This window comes from Peromyscus californicus, unplaced genomic scaffold (assembly GCF_007827085.1).
Source record: "Peromyscus californicus insignis strain IS unplaced genomic scaffold, ASM782708v3 Scaffold_10__1_contigs__length_136768540, whole genome shotgun sequence".
Taxonomy (NCBI): Eukaryota; Metazoa; Chordata; class Mammalia; order Rodentia; family Cricetidae; genus Peromyscus; species Peromyscus californicus.
The window spans coordinates 69,334,998-69,355,245 of NW_026294391.1; the positions used below are offsets into that span (position 1 = coordinate 69,334,998).

Sequence of the window (20,248 nt, forward strand, 5' to 3'; positions counted from 1 at the left end):
TACCATGTTTGTCTTTCTGAGTCTGGGTAACCTTACTCAGGATGATTTTTTCTAGATCCATCCATTTGTCTGCAAACCTCATGATGTCATTGTTTTTCTCTGCTGAGTAGTATTCCATTGTGTATATGTGCCACATTTTGTTTATCCATTCTTCAGTTGAAGGGCATCTAGATTGTTTCCATGTTCTGGCTATTACAAACAATGCTGATATGAACATAGCTGAACAAGTGCTCTTATGGTGTGGTTGAGCATTCCTTGGGTATATGCCCAAGAGTGGTATAGCTGGATCTTGGGGGAGATGGATTCCCAATTTTCTAAGAAAGCGCCATATTGATTTCCAAAGTGGTTGTACAAGCTTGCATTCCCACCAGCAGTGGAGGAGAGTTCCCCTAGCTCCACATCCTCTCCAGCATAAGGTGTCTTCAGTGTTTTTGATCTTAGCCATTCTGACAGGCATAAGGTGGTATCTCAGAGTTGTTTTGATTTGCATTTCCCTGATGATTAGGGATGTTGAGCAATTCCTTAAATGTCTTTTGGCCATTTGAGTTTCCTCTGTTGAGAATTCTCTGTTTAGTTCTATAGCCCATTTCTTAATTGGACTGTTGGGCATTTTGATGTCTAATTTCTTGAATTCCTTATATATTCTGGATATCAGTCCTCTGTCAGATGTGGGGTTGGTGAAGATCTTTTCCCATTCTGTAGGCTGTCACTTTGCCTTGTTGACCATATCCTTTGCTCTACAAAAGCTTCTCAGTTTCAAGAAGTCCCATTGATTGATTGTTTCTCTCAGAGTCTGTGCTACTGGTATTCTATTTTGGAAGTGGTCTCCTATGCCAATGCGTTCAAGACTACTTCCTACTTTCTCTTCTAGCAGGTTCAGAGTAGCTGGATTTATGTTGAGGTCCTTGATCCACATGGACTTAAGTTTTGTGCACGGTGATAGATATGGATCTATTTGCAACCTTCTACATGTTGATATCCAGTTTTGCCAGCACCATTTGTTGAAGATGCTTTCTTTTTTCCATTGTGCACTTTTGGCTTCTTTGTCAAAAATTATATGTTCATAGGTGTGCAGATTAATGTCAGGGTCTTTAATTCGATTCCATTGGTCCACATGTCGGTTTTTATGCCAGTACCAAGCTGTTTTTAGTACTGTAACTCTATAGTAGAGCTTGAAGTCAGGGATCGTGATGCCTCCAGAGGTTGCATTATTGTATAGGATTCCTTTGGCTATCCTGGGTTTTTTGTTTTTCCATATGAAGTTGAGAATTATTCTTTCCAGGTCTGTGAAGAATTGTGTTGGTATTTTGATGGGGATTGCATTGAATCTGTAGATTGCTTTTGGTAAGATTGCCATTTTTACTATGTTAGTCCTGCCTATCCATGAGCATGGGAGATCTTTCCATTTTCTGACATCTTCTTCAATTTCTTTTTTCAGGGACTTAAAGTTCTTGTCATATAGGTCCTTCACTTGCTTGGTTAGTGTTACCCCAAGGTATTTTATGTCATTTGTGGCTATAGTAAAGGGTGATGTATCTCTGATTTCCTTCTCCGCTTCTTTGTCCATTGTATATAGGAGGGCTACTGATTTTTTTGAGTTGATCTTGTATCCTGCTATGTTGCTGAAGGTGTTTATAAGCTGTGTAAGTTCCTTGGTGGAATCTTTGGGGTCGCTCAAGTATACTATCATGTCATCTGCAAATAGGGAAAGCTTGACATCTTCCTTTCCAATTTGTATCCCCTTAATCTCCTTATGTTGTCTTATTGCTCTGGCTAAAACTTCAAGTACTATATTGAATAAGTATGGGGAGAGCGGACAGCCTTGCCTTGTTCCTGATTTTAGTGGAATCGCTTTGTGTTTCTCTCCATTTAATTTGATGTTGACTATTGGCTTGCTGTAAATTGCCTTTATTATATTTAGGTATGTTCCCTGTATTCCTGATCACTCCAATACCTTTGTCATGAAGGGGTGTTGGATTTTGTCAAATGCCTTTTCTGCATCCAGTGAGATGATCATGTGGTTTTTTTCTTTGAGTTTGGTTATATGGTGTATTACATTGACGGACTTTCGTATGTTGAACCACCCTTGCATCCCTGGAATGAAACATACTTGATCATGGTGGATAATTGTTTTGATGTATTCTTGGAGTCTGTTTGCCAGTATTTTATTGAGTATTTTTGCATCAATGTTCATGAGGGAGATTGGTCTGTAGTTCTCTTTCTTTGTTGTATCCTTGTTTGGTTTAGGAATCAGGGTAATTGTAGCCTCGTAGAAGGAGTTTGGTAATGTTCCTTCTGTTTCTGTTGTGTGGAACAATTTAGAGAGTATTGGTATTAACTCTTCTTTGAAGATCTGATAGAATTCTGCACTGAAACCATCTGGTCCTGGGCATTTTTTGATTGGGAGACTTTTGATGACTGTTTCTATTTCATTAGGGGTTATTAGACTATTTAAATAGTTTATCTGGTCTTGATTTAACTTAGTTATGTGGTACCTATCCAGAAAGTTATCCATTTCTTTTAGTTTTTCCAGTTTTTGTCGAATAGAGGTTTTTGAAGTATGACCTGATGATTCTCTGGATTTCCTCAATGTCTGTTGTTATGTCCCCCTTTTCATTTCTGATTTTGTTGATTTGGATGCTCTCTCTCTGTCTTTTGGTTAGTTTGGATAAGGGCTTGTCTATCTTGTTGATTTTCTCAAAGAACCAACTCTTTGTTTCATTAATTTTTTGTATTGTTCTCTTTGTTTCTATTTTATTGATTTCAGCTCTCACTTTGATAATTTCCTGGCGTCTATTTTTCCTGGGAGACTTTGCTTCTTCTTGTTCTAGAGCTTTCAGGTGTGCTGTTAAGTCACTAGTGTGAGATTTCTCCAACTTATTTATGTGGGCATTTAGTGCTATGAATTTCCCTCTTAGTACTGCTTTCATAGTGTCCCATAAATTTGGATATGTGGTGTCTTCATTTTCATTGATCTCTAGGAAGTCTTTAATTTCTTTCTTTATTTCTTCCTTAACCCATTGGTGATTCAGTTGGGTATTATTCAGTTTCCATGAGATTGTAGGTTTTCTGTAGTTTTTGTTGTTGTTGAAATCCAGCTTTAGACCATGGTGGTCTGATAGAACACAGGAGGTTATTCCAATTGTTTTGGATCTGTTTAGATTTGTTTTGTGGCCAAGTATGTGGTCAATTTTAGAGAAGGTTCCATGGGGTGCTGAGAAGAAGGTATATTCTTTTTTGTCAGGATGGAATGTTCTGTAGATATCGATTAAGTCCATTTGAGTCATGACATCAGTTAAGTCCTTTATTTCTCTGTTAATTTTCAATTTGGGAGATCTGTCCAGTGATGAAAGTAGGGTGTTGAAGTCTCCCACTATTAATGTGTGGGGTTTTATATGTGATTTAAGCTTTAGTAAAGTTTCTTTTACATATGTGGGTGCCCTTGTGTTTGGGACATAAATGTTCAGAATTGAGACTTCATCTTGGTGGATCTTTCCTGTGATGAGTATGTAATGCCCTTCTTGATCGCTTTTGATTGATTTTAGTTTGAAGTCTATTTTGCTGGATATCAGGATGGCTACACCCGCTTGTTTCTTAAAACCGTTTGATTGGAAAGCCTTTTCCCAGCCTTTTATTTTTAGGTAGTGTCTATCTTTGAATTTGAGATGTGTTTCTTGTATGCAGCAGAAAGATGGGTCCTGCTTTCATGTCCATTCTGTAAGCCTATGTCTTTTTATAGGTGAATTAAGTCCATTGATATTGAGGGAAATTAATGACCAGTGATTGTTCATTCCTGTTATTTTTTGGTGGTGATGTGTGTGTACTTCTCTTCGTTGGGGTTTACTGCTGTGGCTTTATCTATTGCCTGTGTTTTCGAGGGTGTATCTGACTTCCTTAGGTTGGAATTTTCCTTCTAGTGCTTTCTGTAGGGCTGGGTTTGTGGATAAGTATTGTTTAAATCTGGCTTTGTCATGGAATGTCTTGTTCACTCCATCTATGATGATTGAAAGTTTTGCTGGGTATATTAGTCTAGGTTGACATCCTTGGTCTCTTAGTGTCTGCATTACATCTGTCCAGGTCCTTCTGGCTTTCAAAGTCTCCATTGAGAAATCAGGTGTTATTCTGATGGGTTTGCCTTTATATGTCACTTGGCCTTTTTCCTTTGCTGCTCTTAATATTCTTTCCTTATTCTGTACGTTTAGTTGTTTAACTATTATGTGGCAAGGGGACTTTTTTGGGGGGTCTAGTCTGTTTGGTGTTCTATAAGCTTCTTGTATCTTCATAGCCATTTCCTTCTTTAAGTTGGGAAAGTTTTCTTCTATAATCTTGTTGAATATATTTTCTGTGCCCTTGAGTTGGTATTCTTCTCCTTCTTCGACCCCTATTATTCTTAGGTTTGGTCTTTTCATGGTGTCCCAAATTTCTTGAACATTTTGGTTCATGACTTTGTTGGCTTTAGTGTTTTCTTTGACTGATGAATCTATTTCTTCTACTGTATCTTCAACGCTAGAGATTCTCTCTTCCATCTCTTGCATTCTGTTGATTATACTTGCATCTGAATTTCCCAATCGTTTACTCAGATTTTCTATTTCCAGCATTCCCTCTGTTTGTGTCTTCTTCATTTTTTCTATTTCCCTTTTCAGGTCTTGGACTGTTTCCTTCATTTGTTTCATTGATTTTTCTTGATTTTCTCTCAGTACTTTATTGTTTTCTTCCAGGACTTTATTGATTTCTTCTAATTTGTTTGCCCTTTCCTCTAGTTGTTTACAGCGTTCTTCACATTTTTTTTGTCTTTTCCTCTACACAAGCCTCTAGCTTCTTCATGATGTCATTCATAAGGCTGTTTTCTTCTGCTTCTTCCAATTTCTGATGTTCAGGTCTAGGTGTTGGAGGAGGGCTAGGGCCTGGTGATGCTATATTGCTATTCATTTTGTTGTATATGTTTCTGCCTTGACGTCTGCCCATCTCCTTTTGGTTCGTTCTTGGCCTTATCCGCACACTTGGTTCAGACAGAGCTGACAGATTCAGGAAGTCTCTCTCTCTCTTGTCCAGATGGGAGCTCTCTTGTCCAAATTGGAAGTCCGGGGCAGGATGAGAGCTCCTCTCTCTCTCTCTCTCTCTCTCTCCAGAAGGGAAGTCCGGGGCAAGATGGGATTTGGGGGCCGGCCTCTAGGTCTCAGGAAGAGGCTTGGGGCTCAGGCGGATGGGCGTGGGGGCAGGGCACGGAGACTGCAGGGTCTGCCAGGGGTCTTGGAGAAGGGGATCCTTCCTGGTGGGGCTAGCAGGGAACCTGTCCGGTGGCCAGAACCTGGGGCCAAGTTGGGCAGGTCTTCCCCAGAGTGGCTGGTGCCCAGGGATGGGGTCCGGGGCAAGGAAGGGCACTCACCTGTGCTCCAAAAGGGAAGTCTGGGGCAAGATGGGAGCTGGGGGTCGGCCTCTAAGTCTCAGGAAGAGGCTTGGGGCTCAGGCGGATGGGCGTGGGGGCAGGGTGCGGAGACTGCAGGGTCTGCCAGGGGTCTTGAAGAAGGGGATCCTTCCTGGTGGGGCTAGCAGGGAACCTGTCCGGTGGCCAGAACCTGGGGCCAAGTTGGGCAGGTCTTCCCCGGAGTGGCTGGTGCCCAGGGATGGGGTCCGGGGCAAGGAAGGGCACTCACCTGTGCTCCAAAAGGGAAGTCTGTTTTTAATTTTTTAAGTTAATACCTAGAATTGCAACTGCTTAATCTGCATGCTCATTTGAGCAGTTAATGTGTTTTCCCAAAAAGGTCACATTTTACAGGATTACTCAAAATGAACAAGAGTTCTCATTTCTCTAAATCCCTGTGAATACTTATTTTTTTCTTTTTTTGAGGGGAGTTATATTTGTTTCTGATAATAGACATTATAAAAGGTATGTGGTGGTATCTTGTTGTGATTTTTCATATCTTTAAATAAGATGAGAACTTCTGATTTTTATAATTACCTATCAAGTGAGTAAGATAATTTCTATTCCTAATTTGTTGATTTCATCAGGAATAGATGCTAGATTGTATCAATGTGTTGTTTCATTGATTGGCACATTCTTTTACTTTTGATTATTTTAAAGGGTGTTAAATATTGGCTAACTTTTGAATATTGAATCAACTTTCATGGGATAAATTTCACTTAGTTACTGCATGTATTCTTTTAATATGCTGATAATGGGTTTTTGGAATTGTGTTGATGATTATTTTGTGTTTGTATTCATGAAATAACTGTTTTTTATTTTTGTGATACTTATTTTTTCTATATTTTTGTTACTTTAATTTTTCACACAACACAGAAAATATTAGTTTGGTGATGTTTACATACATAATTAGCTTAAGTTCCTTCTCTCCCACCACATGCTCTTCTATCTCTCTTTCCCCTGCCATCATTTATGTTCTAATACAAGTATTCTCCTTTTTACTTTCATATCACATATATTGTTAACCACTTTGGTCCTCCTTTGAAGCCTCATTTTATCTATCTCATGGAATAATTTCTAATATCCGAGGCTCTATCCACACTAAGTACTGCACACACACATACACATACACACACATTTTAAAAGGTAGTATCCACATATTAAATAAAGAATTAAATATCATGAACTATTGCTCTTTCTGAGCCTGAATGGCCTCACTTAAATATAATATTTTCCAGTCCCATCTGTTACTGCATTATAGTATCTGGGCTGGCTTTTCCCAGCTTCTTGGCCTTGAATTTGAAATAATGGCTGATAAGGATTTCAAAAATAATGAGAAAACTATATAAGAAACAAATCAACAGTTTGTATCAGAAAGAAATATGCTGTCAAAATTAACAACAATCTACATAAATGAGGCTACCATTTTTTAGTGGTTTTCTTTTGTGGAATTAAAGAGAAGGAGGACTTTGGTTGCTAAGAGATATATTGTAGATGGTTCTTTGTTTTGGATTATGTAACCTTTAACTAATGTATCTATCCTTTCCCACAATGTTTCAATTTTTAACTTATGTGTGCCCAAATGTCCATAGACATAATATGGTAATGAAGAGATTCTTAAAGTGTTCCCTTGCAGGATAGAGACTCTTATTATACATGTACTCCAGACTATTTCAGACCATGTTGCCCCTTACATTTCTTTCTTTCCTTTTCTTTCCTTTTCTTTCTTTCTTTCTTTCTTTCTTTCTTTCTTTCTTTCTTTCTTTCTTTCTTTCTTTCTTTCTTTCTCTTTCTTTCTTTCTTCCTTCCTTCTTTCCTTCCTTCCTTCCTTCCTTCCTTCCTTCCTTCCTTCCTTCCTTTCTTTCTTTCTTTCTTTCTTTCTTTCTTTCTTTCTTTCTTTCTTTCTTTCTTTCTTTCTTTCTCCCTTATGTTTCTAACCACAAGTATTAGGGATGCATTATAAGAGAAATTGCCCAATTTTGATTGTCATAAGTGTAGAAAAAACTTGTTCCATTGTTCAGAGGGTAGTGTGCTTGAACCTCAGTACAGGAGGGGTCCTAGTTTACCAACATGTATACTTTTAGAACAGGATGAGGATCTCAGGTTGTCAAGTGCATTATTAGAAGAGGTGTGCATGTATAACCTAAGCCAAGTAGAATTCCACGTTGTTAAGCTATTTCCAAAGCTTATCTACCTCATATCTATTTTCTTGGAAACATCTTTCTCTATGGATGAATAAAATTTCTTGCATAAAATTACCACATGGATAAAATTATCCATTCATCTGTTGCTAGGCATATAGTTTGAATCCATTTCCTTGCTATTATGAATAGAGCAGCAATAAATATGGATTAGCAAGTATATCTCTGTGGTAAGATATAAAGTTATTTGGGTATATACCCAAAAGAAGGGATATAACTGAGTCATAAAGCAGCCTTATTTTAGGTTGTTTATTGTTGTTGTTGCTATTATTATTATTTATATTACTTTCCTAACCTCAGCAGGGCTTATTATCTGCCTAGGCATGTGCATTTGACCAGGCTTACAGCACCAGATTTGAATTCTTTCCTGTAGAGGAGGCCTCTCATTCAATCAGAAAGTGGTTGGCTACCCATCTATAAGTCATAACACCATAGCACCAATGGTCATATTTTCTCTGGTAGGTCAGAAGTGTAGTAGGTGATGTCCAATAGTGTTGTTGAAAATTCTCCCCCAGAAACATATTGTGATATCTGTAGTAACTGTACCATTTTACTGTCCCATCAGCATTGAATAAATGTTTATCTTTCTGCTATTTTCACTAGAATTTTTGTCATATGTTTGGTTGTTTCATTTATTTCTTATGATGATAGCCATTCTGGTTGGGGTAGTATGGGATTACAAATTAGTTTGATTTGAATTTTGCTGATGGCTAAGGATATTAAACACTTCTAGGAATATTTATTGTACTTCTTCTTTTGAAAACTATCTTTTATTTAGTAGAGTTGATTAGCAGGTAGATTTATTTTTCTTTTTGTTGAGAAAAAATGTTTCATTCATTTTACACACCAATTAAAGATCCCCCTCTTCCCTCCTCCCACCCCTCAGCCTGCCCCTCCCAACCCATCCCCCACTTCCCCCCACAAGAAGGCAAGGCCTCCCATGGAGAGGCACATCCAGTAGAGGCAAGTCCAAGCACTTCCCCCTGCCTCAAGGTTGCACAAGGTGTCCCATCATAGGTAGTGGGCTCCAAAAAGCCCCCTCATGCACCAGGGATGGATTCTGATCCTACCGCCAGGGGGACCCCCAAGTAGATCAAGCTACACAATTGTCTCGCCATGCAGAGGACCTAGATTTATTTTTCACAACTCTAGAGAGGAGGGATTCTATAAGCAAGAGATATCCAGACCATGATTGGAAAAAGTACAGAGACAACTGGCCAAACTAGTGGATACACATGAACTGTGGACCAATAACTGAGGAGCCCCCATGGTACTGGACCAGGCCCTCTGGATAAGTTCTCAGTTGCTTAACTTGAACTTTTTAGGGGGCCCCCAGGCAGTGGGACCAGGACCTGTCCCTAGTACAAGAGCTGGCTTTTTGGAACATACTGCCTATGCTGAGACACTTTGCACAGCCTTGGTGCAGGGAGGAGGGGCTTGGACCTGTCTCAACCGAATGTACCAGGCTCTGCTGACTCCCCAAGGGAGACCTTACCTTGGAGGAGGTGGGAATGGGGGATGGGTTGGGGAGAAAGGCTGGGGGATGGGAGGAGGGAGGACAGGGGAATCTGAGGTTTATATGTAAAATGAATAGAAAATCTCTTAATATTTTTCACAACTTACTATGAATTCTACATAGCAAACCCTTGTTTGAAGTATGGATGGCAAAGATTATCTCCTATTATATATTCTGTCTATTCATTCTGGAAGTAGTTTATTTTGTTGTGCAGAAGCTTTATAATTTCATGTGATCATGTTTGTTAATTATTAGGGACATTTTCTGTTTTATTAGCATTCTATTCAGAACTTTCTTACTTAAATATATATCCTGAATATTTTTCTCCAGCAGTTTTAGTATTTCAGGCTTTGTGCTAAGGTTTTTTATTCACTTCGAATTGATTTTTGTGCAGACTGAGAGATGTGTATCTAATATTATTCTTCTGCAGGTGATTATCCAGTTTTTTGGGGGTACATTTATTAAGTAGATTGTCCTTTTCTCTAAAAAAGTTTGGAGGATAATCTGTAAGAAGGTTCTTACAGTGCTGAGGGTGAGATGGATGACAAAAAGGACAATAGATTGCCTACCTGGGTCCCAGCCAGGTGTGGCCACTGCTGGAAATGGCCACTGGTAGAAAATGTTTCTAGTTATCAGCAGCTGGCATAAAGCAATGGGGATAGGCTAGAATGCAGGGCTAAAAGGTCTGCACAGAAGAGTCAAGCTTAGTCCCCACGAAAATGCAGAATCCCCAGGGAATGGAGGTACAGTGACACAAGGAACATCTGCAAACAGGCTGTCACAGGGCTGTGGGCAAAAATCATCATATTTGAGAAAAAGAAGGGTAATGAAAATCACCTCCCTGAGTCCCAGCTTGGTGTGGCCAATAGGGGTCCATGGTAGAAGGTGTTTTGGATCCTAGTTGCTGAGTCAAAGGAATGGGAATAGGCTAGAAAGGAAGCTGAGGGTCCACAAAGAGGAGCAAAACTGAGTCTGCACCAAGAGCCAGTGGAGTCACCAGGGAAGGAAGGAAGCATTAATATTACTTTTATCTAAATTTTGTAAGATAAAATTAATACTTGGAAAGATGAAATATTTGTTCAATATAATTTATCTAATACGTAGCTATGGTTTGCATTTAACGTAAGCATTTTAACCCCATAGACTATGCTTTTCTTGATACCTTATACTTCCCTTCCCCCATGTTACAAACTGTGGTTAGAAAATCATGAAGGACAGAGTCCAATGCTGTGGTTTTCATTGTAATATCTGACCTAACAGTATAGCATTAAAAATATGGAAAGTGAAAAACTTATGAACTCTACAAAATTATTAAGATCAATTTAGGAAAATGGATTGGCTTTGTTTATGGTAGTAGTGGTTTGCTTATTTGTTTCATTACTCTCTCCTTAAATAATAACAAGACATATTTTATTTTTATTTCATATTATAACTTAAGATAGATATGTATGATATTATATATATATATTGCATTTTCATCTACACATCTCCAAGTACTCATTTCTTATTTCTTAAACTGACCAAACACAGACTTATGTCTTTGTTTTGAAATATTGAAAACTTGTTGCTCCAGTGGTACAACCGATTATAAGGCTTGTGGTACTTACATAACATTTTGTGAGCTTATTTAGGGTTCATCTTTGTAGGATGTTTAAGGTCTAAATATATGCATGATAAAAATAAATATACTTAAATTATCTCATCAGTCATTATATCTGAGTAAAAATCTGAATTAGTTGGTATTTAAAGAAATTATTTTATTGTTAACCAAATTGGTCCAAAGAAATATCAGAAAAAATCATTTCTGGTCACAAAATTCCAAATATCCAGTCCTCTCTATTGAGAATATATTCCACTATTTTTGTAACTACTGGTAATAACTAAAACTATTAGACACTGAATACTTGATTGACATATTAATGTAAATTAAATCATCAGAGGAGATGGTGAGTTAGCTACAAAAATCTTGAGCCCAAATTAGTGAAAGTAGGAAGGGAGTTAGATGAGAAGTGAGTGAGCAAGATATTGGGGAGGGGCTAAGTGAAGGCAGTGAGGGTGAGAAAAGATACTATATTTTTAAAAGGTCCATTCAAAGAAGGAATTGTCTTTCAAAAACTGGTGCAGCACATTCATAGAAAACAGAATAGTCTATTTTTAGTTTCAATTTTATTGTATTTTAAATATCATTTTAATTGAAACACAAGTACATGCAGAATATTATTTTAAGGTGTGTTACTTTTGTTTATGTTACAAGGAGAGGAAGATGCTAGGGGCCAGCCACTCATACACAGTCAGCCACAGAGTAAGAGTGAAAGTAACATTATAGAAGTAAGAAAATGAAAAAGCCTAGAGGCAAAAGATAGATGGGATTATTGAAATTATGAAAGGCTGAGTAAGGTGAAGAGAGAAAAGAGGGATTCTATGAGCAAGGGCATCAAGATCATGATGGGGAAACCTACAGAGATGACCAAACCAAACTAGTAGGAACTCATGAAATTTAGATCAACAACTGTGGAGGCTGCATTGGACTGGACTAGGCCCTCTGCATAGGCAAGACAGTTGTGTAGCTTGATCTGCTGTCTATATGTCTATCTTTTTTAATATGATTTAAAATATTATTTTGAATTAAGTCTAAACATAATAATGATAACTATATGAATTAAAGAAATAGCACAAAAATAGGGTGATATTTTGTTGATTATATTTATACATATAAAAATACTAGTTGTAGTGTTGTTCTGAATAAAAATACTATGACCCATCATTTGAATGGAAGTTTAAGCAGTAATAATAGTGAAATATTTATTAGAAAATTTTAATGTAATTTACTCAAATAAGTTGTATATAGAATTTGTAACCATTTCCACTAGACATATATATGTATATGTATATATATACATATATGCATATATTAGGAGATGGAAATGTGAAAAAATAGTGATATGACAAATCATATTCTCATTTTCACTTAACTTTCAGACTATATGCTGAAGAACCTGAAGAAATGAATATCATTTCTGAGGATCACTTCCGTTCTCGAAACCATGCAGATCATACTCTCTGTAAAATGGAGAACTATTTGAAAGAGAAAAAATTGTGTGATGTGCTACTTATCGCTGGACCTCTCAAAATCCCAGCTCACAGGTAAGTATCATTATGCAGACAGAACATCCAAAGGATACAAGTATGAATGAGGAGGAGTCTGTAAACTGATTATAAATTGGACAATGTAGAAATCATTTTTACTTTGAAATATTGAACAAATATTTTTGTCTAATATTTAATACAGGCAAAGGTGGATATTTTGATGACGCAAATGAAACAACATAAACTCTAAAAAGATCAGTCTACTTAATTGCCCTTTCTAACAACAGTACAATTTAACAAATTGTGATATTTTGTATGTTTGTTTTGAGACAGACTTTCACTATGTATCCCATTCTGGCTTGGAACTTGCTATGTAGACCAGGCTGACCTAGAAATCACAGAATTGGCCTGGCTCTGCCTCTCTGGGATTAAAGGCATTTATAACCATGCCTGGCAACTGTGAACTTTTAATGGAGAAAGCATACTGACAAGTTTCACAAACTTATTGAAAGTATTGCATGATTATTTTTGATACTGTTGACTGATAAAAGTATTGATTTAACCTTTCTGTTTCTAGATTGGTTCTCAGTGCTGTGTCTGACTATTTTGCTGCAATGTTTACTAATGATGTGCTTGAAGCCAGACAAGAAGAGGTCAGGATGGAAGGTGTAGATCCAAATGCACTTAATTCTTTGGTGCAGTATGCTTATACAGGTAAACTCTCATTGTGCATTAACTAACATGAACTCTGCAGTATATATTGTGATATTTTATTTGTGCTGAAATGTGGTGACATTTTATTTGTGCTTAAATAAATAAAGTTTTCCTGGAGATCAGAGGAAATAACAAGCCATTTTAAGTAAACAAAGAAGTCAGACAGTGGTAGCACATGCCCTTAATCCTATCCATTAGCAGGCAGGATCTCTGTGTGTTCGAGGCCACACTAGGGAACAGAGCCAAGCATGGTGACACACACTTTCAATCCCAGTACCAACCATAGAGGCCTGGAGGTCTGTACAGACAGACAGAAATTGACAGAGCTGTGTAGGAAGTGGAAATGAGGTAGTTGGGCTAAGAGAGCCAAATGAGAGGGCAGAACAGCAAGGGAATAAAGGCGTGGGTAGACAGGAAGTAACTCACATTTGGAAGCTGCAGCGTTGGTGAGGTAAGGGTGGCTGGTGGCTTTCCCTATTTCCCTGATCTCTCTAAGGCTTTTGCTCCTATATTTGGCTGTGTTTTTTTTTAATAAGACCATTTAGAAATTCATCTACAGTTATACATCATGTGTTATAATTATTTATGCTCTACAAGTATGAAAATATAACATTTAGCAGTTAAATCACTTTCTAAAACCGGTAAAATAAAAAAAAGACAAAATAATTAATCACCATTATATAAAATATAAAGAAAGTGTTGTTAAATATTACTAACATGAAAGGATCGGGGTATTTTGGCATAAATATATAAGAATGTGTCTTGTCTGGGTTAAAAGTATGGAGTAAACTGGGCAGTGGTGGCGCACGCCTTTAATCCCCGCACTCGGGAGGCAGAGGCAGGCGAATCTTTGTGAGTTCGAGGCCAGCCTGGTCTACAGAGTGAGATTCAGGAAAGGCGCAAAGCTACACAGAGAAACCCTGTCTCAAAAAACCAAAAAAAAAAAAAAAAAGTATGGAGTAATTCATCTATATTAATTTTAAATATGTGTACTTGGTGGGGAGGCTATGTGCAACTGATTGTAAGTGCCATCAGGGATACAAGGGATTATTGGGCCATGGAGCTGGAGTTAAGGGCAGTTGTAAACTCTTGAAATGAATAATTCATCAAAAAGAAAGAACAATTTTAAAAATCAGTACAGCATTCATCTGATTGCAATTGAGTAAAACCAGAAATCAATCAAAAAAAAAAAAACACAGAAACTATATAAACTCATGGAAATTTACCATCATATTATTAAATGATTAATGCATCATCATAGACATCAGGAAGGAAATTAAAATATTCCTACATTCAAAGGAAAAATGAGAATAGAATACTAGAAACAGTGGGATAAAATGGAAGCATTTCAAAGAGCAAAATTTATAACTATAAATGTCTACATTTAAAAGTTAGAGATATCTCAAATAAACAACTTAGTGAACATTATGGGTATCACAACAATGTAATTTCAATATTAGTAATCAGAAAACAATAACTAAGATCAGGGCATACATTAATTAAATAGTTAAGAATAACACAGTACAAAGGATCAATGAAACAAAGAATTGGGTCTTTAAAAAAAATCAAGTTTAATAAAATTAGAGAGGAAAGGGGAAACATCACAGAAGATACTAATCAAACTCAGAGAATCATTTGAGTATACTTTGAAAATATGTATTTCAATATATTAGAAAATCTAAAGAAAATGACTAAATTATAAAAACACATGAATTACCAAAATTAAATTAAGATAATGTAAAAAAAACTTCAGTAAATCTAAAACAAGTAATGAAATTGATAAGGTAGTTTAAAAGCTCCAACAATGCAATTTAAATAGCTCAAACCCAACTTCATCCACTTTTGAATTTTACCAGATATTTAAAGGACTAATATGAATACTTCTTGCATAATTCCACAAAATAGAAAGGAAAGGCATGCTACTAAACTCATTTTATGAAAAGAGTCTTACACAAATAAATAGCAAAATGAGTAAACAACATAAATATAGTTACAGGTCAAACTCCATGATGAACATGGATGCAGACAGTCTTGATAAATTTTCAAGTTCAACAACAGATAAAAATGTTGTCAGGATCAAGTTGACCCAAGGAAGTAGAATATGACATACAAAAGTGTGTCCATAATGACATATTAGTGTTAGTCATAATTATACAGAATGAAAAATCAGAATATTTGTAACCTGAAGAAAAATATAGATTAGTTAGATGCATAATATGCACTGTTAATAGGCAATGAAACATGAAGGAAACACTGATAGATTCTCTGATAGGAATGAATTTTTAAATACCATGCTAGTTGAAGGAAACCTACTGTGAAGACTATTTATTATATGATTCCATAGTTGCAAGGGTGTAAGAGAAATTGGAGGTTTAAAAATACAGGATATGATTATACTTCTTATTTTATGAGATAATAACAGTTCTCTCCTCTTAAACCCCAGTTCAAGAAATAACACACTAAAATATGTAGATTTACTGCACACATTGGAAAGTATTTTTTGATCTTTTGTTTGTTTTTATTTTTTAAGTATTGCTTAATTCAGTGCATTCTTCATTGACTACAGCAAAATTTAACATGATCATGTCAATTTTAAATCTTCATAAATTAAGAATTGTTTAATAGCTTCTCATAGCACATGTGGTCCATTTTTAATATTTTATTTTATTTAAAATTTTCTTTTCATTTTATATACCAACCACAGTTCTCCCTCCCTGCCCTTTTCCCACCCCTCACTTACTCCCCACCTCACCGCCCATCCATTCCTCATAGGAGATAAGGCCTCCATTGGGTAGTCAATACAGGCTGGTTTACCAAGTTAGGGCAGGACCTAACCCCTCTCACCTGGATCCTGGCTGAGCAAGGCATCCCATTATAGGGAATGCACTCTAAAAAGCCAGTTCATGCACCTGGGTAAGTCCTGGTTCCTCTTCCAGGGGCCCCACAAACAGATCAATCTACACCACTGTCACCCACATTGAGAGTTTGAAATAAATAGAGCAAATGATGATACATATTACTTTTATTTATGATTGTGAAAAACCTATAAGATTTCTTTTTTTTTTTTTTTTTTTTGGTTTTTCGAGACAGGGTTTCTCTGTGTAGCTTTGCGCCTTTCCTGGAACTCGCTTTGGAGACCAGGCTGGCCTCGAACTCACAGAGATCCGCCTGGCTCTGCCTCCCGAGTGCTGGGATTAAAGGCGTGCGCCACCACCGCCCGGCAAGATTTCTTAGAATAAAAAAACCGTTAAGAATAATATTGTTTATATAAATCATTTGAGGCTGGGCACGGTGGCACATGTACCTAATACCAGCAATTGGGAGGCAGAGACAGGCAGATTTCTGTGAACTTGATGCCAGCCTGGTCTGCATAGTGAGTTCCAGGACAGCCAAGGCTGTTATAAAGAGAAACCCTCTGTCCACAAACCAAAAAAAGAATAATATTCTTTGTGTAAACCATTGGAAACAAGGTTTATAACTTCTGTAACTTGGCTAAAATGACAAAACATAGGGGTATATGTTGTTTACAAATTTTTGCAATAAATCATCAATAATTCTTTCTAAAACAAAGCAGCATTATAAACACATGATTTAAATTGCTTCTGATAACTTCATACTAAAATGTTAATTCAAATCAGCAGTTTTTCATTGTGAACTCTGCAATATTCTCTTCATTTTCAGAAAGAGTCAGAGGGAATTCTGAGCCTAATGTTTGGGCAAAGATAACCTTACCTGATAAATTTACATACAAAAAGCAGATAAAGTATTCTTATGTCTCTTGTTTATAAAGATCTATACTCTTACAAAATGGTCACTGTACTTATGACCAATGTTATTATCCTTAGAAAATATGACATAACATTCCCTTAACTTGTAATGTGAAGTTTTCTAGCTTCATTTATATATTATTAACAATTTAAATTATATAAATTTAAGGTGGTATTCTTATATATGTATAGAATGTAAAACAATTAGTACAAAATTGAAATGCAAGCTTTTCTTAAGTTGATAAGAGAATACTGTTACCATTCTTTGTAATATTCACTATTCATTTACTACAGTCATTTTGTATAATCTTGCCTGACAGCCTTTTCCCTCCTTATTTGTATGTTCACAAAGACTCCTTTGTATTTTTATCTTAAACCATATTCTTAGAGAAGCTACTGACCATTAAAGATGCTCCTATAAAAAGCAACAAAAATGTCACCTAAAATATCTGTGTCTTATTTTATGTGATATATAATCATTTTTTTATTAACTTAAACCATTTAGGTGTGCTGCAACTGAGAGAAGACACCATTGAAAATTTGCTGGCTGCAGCATGTCTCCTACAGCTGACGCAGGTCATTGATGTCTGCTGCAATTTCCTCATAAAGCAACTACATCCTTCAAACTGCCTAGGGATTCGCTCATTTGGAGATGCCCAGGGCTGTGTGGAGCTCCAGAATGTGGCACATAAGTACACCATGGTAAAATCATTTGTTTCAAATTAACTTATTGTAAAAATATATACTTTCCCTGATAAAACTGAAAGCCTATATGAACTCACAATAGTTTTCAGGTGACTTGTACATAATACATACTTTAAAAAAGGTTTTGTTAATGTGAATAATACTCAAAAGTTTCATTTTAGAACTAAAGTTTTACTAAATCTCTAAACTCCAGAAAATTAAAATATTGGTTATTATTAAATTGAACAACTCTGTATTTGTAATTGAATCTACAGCATTGAAAACATTACCTCTATGAGTTTTTGCATAATTAGCAATTTTTGTAAAATTGTACAAATTAGGATTTCTACTGAAATTATATAGTACTCAACTTAAAAAACTGCTAGGACTGTGGATACAGCTCAGTTTGTAGATTGGTTACCTAGCATGCACGTCATCATGGGTGTCATTCATAGGCCTTTCATAAACTGGGCATGGTGGCTAATATCTGCATTCTAGCCTATATTCTAGGAGGCAGGAGGATTAGGAGTTCTAGGTCATCCTTAGTTCTATAAAGAGTCTCAGGCCAGGCTGGAATACATGAGACTGTCTCAGAAAAGAAGAGGAGAAGAAAAGAAAAGAAAAGTGTAAATAGTAACAGATCATCAAGATTAGTAACTCAAATATTTTTTAATTGCTTTATGTATTAGAAAAACCTTGTAGTTTAGTTAAAAAGAGAGTTTAGTTCATTCACTGAATTTTAAAAACCCTCTTACCTCTACCAATTATAATGAAGCAAGTGAATATATCAGTAGATCATACTTATTTAGAATTTGTTCAGAATAAAACCATCTTTAATTGGATAACAATCAAATGAAATACAGAATATAAAAGGGTAAGGAAAACTGCACATTTGATATAAAGTAAAATCTTTACTTTGGTTACTAATACTTGTCTGATAAAATGAAAACAAACTATTTAACCTCTGAAACAGGAGCTTGAAAGAGAGATGGATCTTTTTGAAACTTCATCAAAAGATAAATTCTTTGAACAAATTAAATTGCTCCATTCATTTGAGTTTTTAAAAATAGCTTATTGCATACTAATGAACAATATAAAACTAAATGTAAAATCATTCAAAACAAGTAACAGATTGTAGGACAAATACATACATACATACACACACACATATATATATATATATATATATATATATATATGTACACATAAATACTTTTCTAAAGCTTAGCACATCAAATTTGAGTTGTGTAAGTTTTTTTTTGTAAATATTCTTCTTCTTTCTTCCCTCACCCCCACCAGCTCATTGCTCAGAATTTGAAGTTTCAGATACAATCTTGAAACAATGCCAGTATGTGAAGAATCGCATTATCATAGATTGACATTTTACAATGTGTTATTTAGTCATGCTATTTATATTCCTGTGTCCTAAATACGGATGCCATATAATCTAAAAGAACAGCAGTTATGTAGTTCAAAGGTTAATCTTACCATAAAAGCCAAACATGAAAACTTCCTGTTAAATTGCTTAAATTCTTGAACTAAGTATTATCAGTTTCCTGTCTGGTATCTTACTCTTGCAGACAAAATACACTTTGATAAACAACTTGAATTATTTTTGTTGCTCAAAATGAACTTGTCTTCCTCTTTGCATTGTGCTATCCAAACTGAGTGTCAAAGCAGGATGTCCATAAAAATGCAATAGAGCTTTGTCCCTTAACATCCATTCCATTAATATTATTCTCTATTCTGATTACAATAAAATTAGAAATACTCCTTATAATACTTTTACAATTCTATATTGATAGGATAAGAACATAAATAATTACATTCTAAGAATAATGTTAGAGAAAATAAGTATTAAATTATTGCAGCTATGTAATATTGTTAAAATATCTCTTACATTCTGAAAGACTGTAGCTTTGCTAGACCTCACAGCCACTTAATAGTACACCTTGAAATCACTTAAGATTTAGAGCTCTTGCCCTATTGTGTACTCAAATTGCCGGTTTAACTTACTTTTAAGAGAATAATTTGACAGACAAGCTTACTTCCTTTGGATTTACCACATAATCAAGTTTCACAGCCTAAGATAATGAATGCATACCTACAATTTGAAATTATATACTCTTCTGAGACCCTGACCTAGACTATTCATGTGTATCGTTTGGTGAAAGCAGCAAACACAGAAGTTGAAAACAACTTCCTAAAATCTAACATAAAAATTGAAAGCAGTGGATATTGGTTGATGTTTGTTGCCTGGATTAGTAGGAATCAGTTGGAGTCAGTGACTTATTATCTTATAAAACTCTGTTAACGATTTCTGTAAAGTACCCCATTCCTTCTCCATGTAATGTTTTCTATACTGCTCAATAAATACAAAGTTCTTGGTCAATGGGAGACACAGAGACTCACATAGACAAACAAAGGACAGTTACAGATATATATTCAGGAACAGATTCAGACTTATACAACAGACAGAGGAGAACAGAGCACACAGGGAGTATAAAGTATCTCTTGGTCAAATTACTCCAAAAGAAAGTGCTTTCATTTCTTTCCTTAATGAGACACCAATGCACTATTGGTGATTCAGAGTTAATCACTAATGCTCGCAAATTGTAGTTGAGTTGGTAGAATAAGGAAAGCAGCTTACTCACCCTGATTTGGGTGGTATTCATCCACAATCAGCCTCAGATACATACCACAAGCGGACACATAAAAGAGTCTATCTCAGTCATATAAATACTCAGAATAGAATAAACAGTACATTTATTTTATAAAACTTATATGAAATTAAGTGCAGATCCTAATGGTTAACCAAAAACATAAAAGAAAATTTTGGGAGAGGTTGCATAAAGAA

General features: G+C 35.9%; 1 protein-coding gene across 2 annotated transcripts in view; it reads left to right on the plus strand.

The window, feature by feature from the left end:
- Window positions 1-20,248, plus strand: part of Klhl4 (kelch like family member 4) — an 89,576-nt gene that overhangs the window by 46,261 nt on the left and 23,067 nt on the right. For both annotated transcript variants that reach the window (XM_052735025.1, XM_052735034.1), the window contains exons 2-4: window positions 12,119-12,283; window positions 12,804-12,940; window positions 17,213-17,409. In XM_052735025.1, coding sequence (XP_052590985.1) covers window positions 12,119-12,283; window positions 12,804-12,940; window positions 17,213-17,409 — 499 coding nt within the window. The remainder of the gene's footprint in view (window positions 1-12,118; window positions 12,284-12,803; window positions 12,941-17,212; window positions 17,410-20,248) is intronic.